The sequence below is a fragment of the Sus scrofa genome, chromosome 13 (assembly GCF_054392235.1).
Source record: "Sus scrofa isolate SSC_HxYL_T2T_F1_AM1 chromosome 13, Sscrofa_HxYL_maternal_Yorkshire_Landrace_v2.0, whole genome shotgun sequence".
Classification (NCBI taxonomy): domain Eukaryota; kingdom Metazoa; phylum Chordata; class Mammalia; order Artiodactyla; family Suidae; genus Sus; species Sus scrofa.
The window spans coordinates 114,674,290-114,682,005 of NC_139395.1; the positions used below are offsets into that span (position 1 = coordinate 114,674,290).

The 7,716-nt window shown below is 42.0% G+C and overlaps 1 protein-coding gene across 3 annotated transcripts; it reads left to right on the forward strand.

The window, feature by feature from the left end:
* Nucleotides 1-648: 648 nt before the first annotated feature.
* Nucleotides 649-3,958, forward strand: C13H3orf80 (chromosome 13 C3orf80 homolog). Of its 3 annotated transcripts, XM_084987484.1 has the most exons (3): nt 649-1,114; nt 1,737-1,841; nt 1,958-3,958. In XM_084987484.1, the coding sequence occupies exons 1-3, from the start codon at nt 792-794 to the stop codon at nt 2,109-2,111; spliced, it is 582 nt and encodes a 193-aa protein (XP_084843610.1). In that variant the 5' UTR covers nt 649-791; the 3' UTR covers nt 2,112-3,958. The 3 variants fall into 3 exon arrangements, with proteins under 3 accessions (XP_084843610.1, XP_084843611.1, XP_020925387.1); XM_084987485.1 differs by lacking the exon at nt 1,737-1,841; XM_021069728.2 differs by having other exon boundaries at nt 649-1,841; nt 1,958-1,974.
* The last annotated feature ends 3,758 nt before the right edge of the window (nt 3,959-7,716 follow it).

The window sequence follows — 7,716 nt, forward strand, 5'->3', positions numbered from 1 at the left end:
ACCTTAGCCTCTCAGGAGAAGTCTCCATTTGTTCTGGAGGTCTTCTGGTGGTACCAGATTTCCAGCCCCCTGGCTCTGGCTGAAAGCAGAACCATCCCGCGGTCCCCAACCCCTCCACCCCCACACCCACCCCCACACCCACCCCAAGCTTGGAGATGGTTGCGGGGCTGCGTTAGCCATTAATGGCCATCATCCATTTTTAATCAGAAAGATCACAAGAAGGATGGTAAGCGAATCCTAGTCGCAAGTCAATTTAAATAACATTCCCGGGGAAATCCAATCACTTAAAAGTGAGACACCTCCGCGAGCAAGAGCCCCCGCCCTTACGACGGGGAAAGAGCAAGACGGGTGAATTAATCAAAATCAGGAGGCTCCCATGCTGAGCTCTGAGTGTTAACCCTTCCAGCCCCAGAGGGTCCCCAGGGGGGACTTGGAAGAGCGCGGCCGGCCGTGGCCAAGATGCCCACGGCAACCCAGCGCAGGCTGCCTCTGCCATCTTGGGCGGCTCCGAACGCCCTGCACCCGAAAGGAGCGGCTGGGCGCGCCAGGTTAAGGTCAGAAGCTAAGGAGGCTGTTCTGGCGGCGGGAAGCGGCCGCCTCCTGCAGCCTCGGCGCGCCTCGGGCTCCTCCTTCCGCCCAAGCGTGGCCAAGTGAGGACTGCTCTGGCCGCAGGTAGCGGAGGCGCGGGAGACGGCGCGCGGGACTCAAACCGAGCGCGACGGGAGGGGCCGACGGATACGCAGACAGACTGTTTCCCCTGCCCCGGACTTTAGCGACGGTGCCCGCGAGCCATGTGGGGACTGGGGGTCACGGCCGAGGGCCTGTCGGTGGCACCGCCGCCGCCGCCGCTGCTGCCGCTGCTGCTGCTGCTGACGCTAGCGCTGGTGGCGCCCTCGCGGGGCGGCGGGGGTTGCGCGGAGCTGGCATGCGGCGAGCGGGAGCGCTGCTGCGACGCGGCCAATGCCACCGCGGTGCGCTGCTGCAAGCTGCCGCTGCACGCCTTCCTCGACAACGTGGGCTGGTTTGTCCGCAAGCTCTCCGGGCTGCTTATCCTGCTGGTGCTCTTCGCCATCGGCTACTTCCTGCAGCGCATCATCTGCCCCAGTCCACGCAGGTATCCGCGCGGGCAGGCGCGGCCGGGGCAGGGGCGGCCGGGGCCACCGGGGTGCGCAGGGCAGCCGGGGGCCCCAGTGCCGCCGGACGACGACGACGATGATTCGCCCGCGCTGCTGCGCGACGAGGCGGCTGCCGGCTCTCAGGACTCGCTGCTGGACAGTGGCGGCGGTGGCCGGGGCAGGGCAGGCGGCGGGCGTTCGGCCACCTCCTGCGCCTCGGAGCATGAGCTGCGCGTAGTCTCTCCCGTCTTCCTGCAGCTGCCCAGCTACGAGGAGGTCAAGTACCTGCCAACCTACGAGGAGTCCATGCGGCTGCAGCAGCTCAGTCCCGGTGATGTTGTGTTGCCTGTGTCTGTGCTCGGCCGCCCGCGAGGTGGCGGCGCGGGGGAGTCAAACGACGGCGGCCAGGGCCGCTTCCCGCTTATCTGAGCGCCCAGGGCAGCCCAGGGACCACGCGGACAGAACTGGGCCGGGGACTGCGGGTGGGACACAATGGCTGGGGTGACCTCGGCCGCTGCCAATTGCCTCAGTCCCTACCTGTTGCCCTGCGACTAGGTTGGGGCTACCCCTACCCCGCTTCCCCCGGGTTCTTAAGTTTTCCTACGTTTCATTTGGTTCAAGGAAACGTAGGCACGCGTGGCGGGGGCGACACAGCAGCAGACGAGGCCGGAGTACAGCTCTGGAGGACGTCCCCGCCCTCAGCCTCTCCTCCGATCGCGTTCACTTGTAAGTGCCTGCTTCCCGAACACAGGAGAACACAGGAGCTTCGGGAGAAGGGCAGTAACCTTTAGGAGTGAAGGGAAAGGGACCTAGTTCCACTCCTTTCCCTCTCGCCTGGACAGGTCATGGTCCCCCGGGATGGGTGGAGGGCGAGGAGACGAGCTGCGGCTGGAGACTGATGCTCCCCGGTCTGCGAGAGTAGCGCCTCGGAAAAATAGACTTCCTTCCTTACGGAGAACTCAGAAAACCCTTCCGCGTCTTCCTGGCCAAGCATAGGTCACAGCCGATTGATGGCTTACAAATCAGTGGGGGATACTCGTGGCATCAGTTAGTTGCTGTACCTATTCAAGATACAGCAATAACGCATATCCAAGACCATACTCGTAATAAGGTACAGCTGAACTTTAGATTTTTCAATAACTGAGAAGATATTTATATTTATTTGTCTTTTATTTTTATATTTTTACCATGTATTGAACGTATCCGGAGGGGATTTCTGCCATTCATGACAAGTTAATCATCTTAGCACCTTTTTGAGGCCTTAATGGCCCGGAAATTGTCTACATTCTCTCATTATTGTTTAATTAAAATGTTGGACATTATTTCATTTACAACGGGAAAAAGAAGAGGCGTGGTCAAACGAGAAAATGTATGTGATTAAAAACACGAAGGATACCTTATTTTCACTATTTGAGAAGAATATATTTTATTTTTAGTACTGTGGCATAATATATAACTTTTTATAATAACTATACATTATGTATGTAGTCTAGGTCATAGTTACATGTAAAAATGATGGATAGATGTATGCCATACCGTGAAGCATGATGTCATGCACTTTTCCCTCCATTTTTCATTTGGAATACACTTCACAACATGATACAAAACATAAGAATTTGTTGTGACTTTTGTTTAAAGCCATAATTGTGCAGTAAGTACTATAGAAGGATTCAGTCAACCCATCTGAAGAAAAAAAATGTGTCATTGTATTGGTTCTACCATTCTATGAAACATCCTTTAAGCAAATGGTAATACAAAATGACATTAAAATGTATTATGTATAATGTACATATGCACATTGTCTATGTACAATATACACATTGTATATCATATAATTATTACAGTTCAGGATTATCAAGAAAATGAGAAGGAAGACAAAAAGATTTCTCTGGTTGGGGAAGGAAGAGTGTTACATTGAGGAAAAATTATACACACAGACCTCATACATGTATCTAGAAAAGTTGTTTTTATGATTGGAAAATTCTGACAATCCTGAGAAATCTTAAAATATCTGAATTGTATTGGAAGAAAATGATTTGTTTACCTTAAACTTTTAAAAGCTGATTGAAAAAGTCTGACAGTTCTAAGAAATATTAAGATGTCTGAATTGTAATAGAAGAGAATGATTTACTCTAAACTTCTAAAAGCTAATGACCCTATCATTAAAGAGAATTATTTGAAGTGTATTAAAACAGAAAAACATTAAAATCTCTTTGTGCAGATTGTATTAGTTGTGTGACTATATGGTAGTATATTAAAATACGAATGTATGTCTTTATCATTTAAAAGCACTTTTAAGCTATGAATTGGCAAAAGCATCAGGAGTTGAGACTATATCAACTTTCATTGAGAATGGACATTATATTGAATAATCACATATATTCATGCTACTCAAATACTGTAAAATTTAGTTAACCTATGGCTGTTAATACCATCCACCATTCAGACAAACTGGAAAGTTGCCATATTCCTTTAAATGATTTATCCTTTGAGGGTACACTGTTTCAGACACTTAAAAAAATTTACCCATATCTGAAACATTGACATGAATATCCAAATACCAATATATAAAGTATATCCTTTATGTTGTTACTACTAACATCTTGAACTTTACAACAATATCTTGTGAACATACACTTATAATAACATCTAAGATGTTTTTCTTGTACCAGCTACAGAACATTTCTCTCCCTAAAATTCAAAATATCTATAATGTGACACCAATCATGCAATGAGATTTTACTAAATTGTAAAATTACAAGTTTTACACTTGTTTTTTCCCTACACATCACACATGCTTTCATTCACCTCCCTCAGTTCAATAAAAGATAAGTTTGACTCTACTTTGACTGTGTTTTCTTGTAATTCATTGATTTACCAGGCACAATTCTGTTCAGGCATAATTTTGTGAGGGAAAAAAAATCCTTAAAAGCTCTTTTTCTTAGTGGTAAATGAACATATCTCATAGTAACGCACACATATTTAACATATCTTGTTAATACACACAGAACCCATGTGTTCACAGCACTAGAATATCTAGATAAAAACGGTTTTAAAGCACTAGGGCCAATATCTGGGGGTTCAATTTTATAGATTTCATGAAAAGTTGTTTATTACAGAGAACATATTAGAAAATCTAGAAAATAGTTATTTTTATCCTGAAGATAATTCATGATGAGATGCTGATTTCACTAATTTTTAATATTCTTCTATATATATATATAGTATAGAACACAGATATATCTATGTAGATATACAGTCTGTGATAATTTTTGTGAGGCCGCTGTGTACATACAGACATATCTAAACCAAAGCCACCTGGTTAAGATTCCCCAGTACTAACTTTTGCTCCTGGTTTTCAATTATCAAAGTAATTCACATAACTAAATCATTTCACATATTTTTATTTTCACTGACTTCTCATGAGGAGGGAAATAATGATCCTGGATATGGTAAGAATCCATCTGGAATGAGAGAAAACGTGATTGATTTTCTAAATCATGTGTGTGCATATATAATCACCAGTTGCTTAAAAGCAATTTATATTGTGGTCAATATCGTAACCAAGGGGTAAATGTCTTCTTGAAATATAGTGATAGCTGTAAGAGGCCATTAATTGGCGCATTCTGCAAATATGCGTGTTCTTCAACCATGGAAAATGGCATTGGCAATTATGCCAGAGGGCATGAGGTGTTCTATATAAGGAAAACAAGATTCAATTGTAAAGGCCAAGGGGAATATTAAGGAAATGGGCTCAACAGTTTAAAAGGTAATATGGTAGATATCATAATGTTGTACTTTATGTATATAGTTTCTCTCAAATGGAACTAATAGAGGAAAGAATTCAGAGCTGAAACTGATATTTATGAAAAAAATATGGTGTTTAGGTTTATACTATTGACTTGTAAAAATTTGATAAATTTGATAAATCATAATTAATTTGGATTTCCAGATTGAGAGAAATAGTGATGAGTTGTTTTATTTTAAACAACCCAGCGTTAATCATCTCTCCAAAGGTGTAAATTTCAGACAACTAATCAGAGAATATTTGGCAAGTTTATACCTGACCTGCCTAGTGTATAATTTATTTTTTCATTCTACTTTCCTCCATTGGTAAATAGGCTAATAAGTGGGGGGGCTAAGGGAAGGTATTTTATCAACCAAAGAAAAAAATCAGTAACTAGCTAATTGCAAGAAATTAAGACATCTTTTCTTCTAAAGGGATGGAAAGGATGTCTTGATTCTTTTTTTTTTAATTTGCCTATAAAACAATCAAATGCAAATAAAACCAATACTTTGATTGTACTTGAAACCATACAGAATCTACTTTATTCTTTTACTTACAGAATTCACTTTTAATTTTATGGCAAAAATTATTCTATGGAGGATATTTAGGCTTGCCATCAAATTAGAGATTTTCACTTTTTCCCCTCCTAGCTAATCAATCACCTTTGTTATCTTGATATCTTCTAGTTCTTATTTTCTTATCCTGCTTTGGATTTTCAGTAGATGTTTTCTCCAGAACTCATCTATTAGAACTCCAGGTAAGTCTTTGCTGTAATTTAATATCACTACGGTTATGCCTTCGCTTTTTGCATAAAGTTTCTTCTTTTAGTATTTTCCAAAGTGTTTCCTTTGTATTCTATTTGCATCTGATTTTCGTAGGTTTCCAGTCTGAACCAGGTGGTTTTTCCTTTTTATCCACTAAATGACTATAAACATATCTCTTTGTTCCTATCTACAGAATTTTCTCTGTCACTCTGTACAAAGATCAAATCTTTGCATCTCTCTAGCAAAGCTTTTAATTTTTCTAGATTTCAAACACAATAAATATTGACTTATCTCTTTGTCCTATTGCTTCCTCACCTGAAATTTTTCTGGAGGAATTGGAAGGATTTTTCTATTTTTCCTTAAAGATGCATTCTCTGTTGTGTTTATAAGGGCAAAGAATTCAGCCCTTACATCTTAGTAGTGACAAGGACCTTATTTTGGCTTCCAGACATTAAGCACATTATTTCTCCATTGACTGCTATGTCTTTCTGGGTCTAGATTTTTCCATAGGCATCTTTGTGTGTTCCTCTATGTGTGTCATGTCTGAGTAACTGTTTTCTCATTCTTTCTCACAGACATTCTATTTGCTGTACTAGATAAAAGCTCACATCCTTCTATCTTTGTAGGGAAGACCTGCCAAAGATAGCTTGATTTAGTATTGATTGCTGGGTTTTTTTCTTAATTCTTTTTTTAAAATATTTTTATTTATTTATTTTTTTTCCACTGTACAGCATAGGGACCAAGTTACACATACATGTATACATACTTTTTCCTCCCATTGTTGTGTTGTGATGTAAGTATCTAGCCATAGTTCTCAATGCCACACAGCAGGATCTCACTGTAATTTTTAAACATTCTTATGGATATTCTGCATGGGCTCCTCTTCAACTTCCTCTGTATGTGGTATCTCTGTTTTACTGTGTACAATAGATGATACCTTTAACTTTACATTTCTTTTATTCCTGTATTTAGATGATCTCAAAGAATCCCCCCTGCATTATTCAAAAATTTTTTTTTTTTTTTGTCTTTTTGCCTTTTCTAGGGCCGCCTCCTGCGGTATATGGAGGTTCCCAGGCTAGGGGTTGAATCGGAGCTATAGCCGCCGGTCTACGCCAGAGCCACAGCAACGCGGGATCCGAGCCGCGTCTGCAACCTACACCACAGCTCACGGCAACACCGGATCCTTAACCCACTGAGCGAGGCCAGGGATCGAACTCGCCACCTCATGGTTCCTAGTCAGATTCGTTAACCACTGAGCCACGACCGGAACTCTTATTATTCAAAATTTTATCTGAGGAACTGCAGTAGCTTGAGCTCCTGCCTCTTTATTGGCTGCATTTGTTTCATCAGACAAAGAATTAGAATCCTCCAGGATTTTTTCCTGTTTTATTTCGGTTTGCGTGAAATTCCTCTTCTGTATTGACTAAAAGTTTTACCTAAATCCAAACGAATTTTGATTCTCCTGGGTCTTAAAATTATCTTCTTTTCATTTGTAGATTTAACTTTTCCGTTGCAAGCTCTTCAGTGCTTTGTCACTTTTCTCCAGGTGCATAGACCCTGTTGAACTAGCCAAGCTATAAGATTCCTGTAGATTTTGACCAATTTTATTCCTTCCCCTGATGTTATAGTCCCTGTCTTTTGTTTCATAGCTCCATCTTCCAAGTTTTTCTCTTGGAAACTCTTCACAGTATTCTTTTCGTCTTTCTTTATTGGAATCTTTTCCATTTATGTAAGCAGCCAAGACTCTTGAATTCGGTATCAGTTCTATTATCTGTGGCTGAGATGTAGCAACATTCCCTGACTCAGCTTTTCTTGAAAATTAAGCTCATATTTCTTTACATTTATCTTTCTTCACACATTATATATAAATATATATATATATATTGTTGTTGTTGTTGTTGTGTCTAAGGTATGCAGAAGTTCCCAAGCTAGGGATCAGACCCATGCCACAGCAGTGACAATGCCAGATCCTTAACCCACTGAGCCACCAGGGAACTCTGCACATGATCTTTATGACTAGGCAAATGTTTATATTTTTTTGAATCTTTTA

Excerpts from the sequence above, each read along its gene's own strand:
- C13H3orf80 (XM_021069728.2), top strand. The coding sequence starts at position 792 with ATGTGGGGACTGGGGGTCACGGCCGAGGGCCTGTCGGTGGCACCGCCG.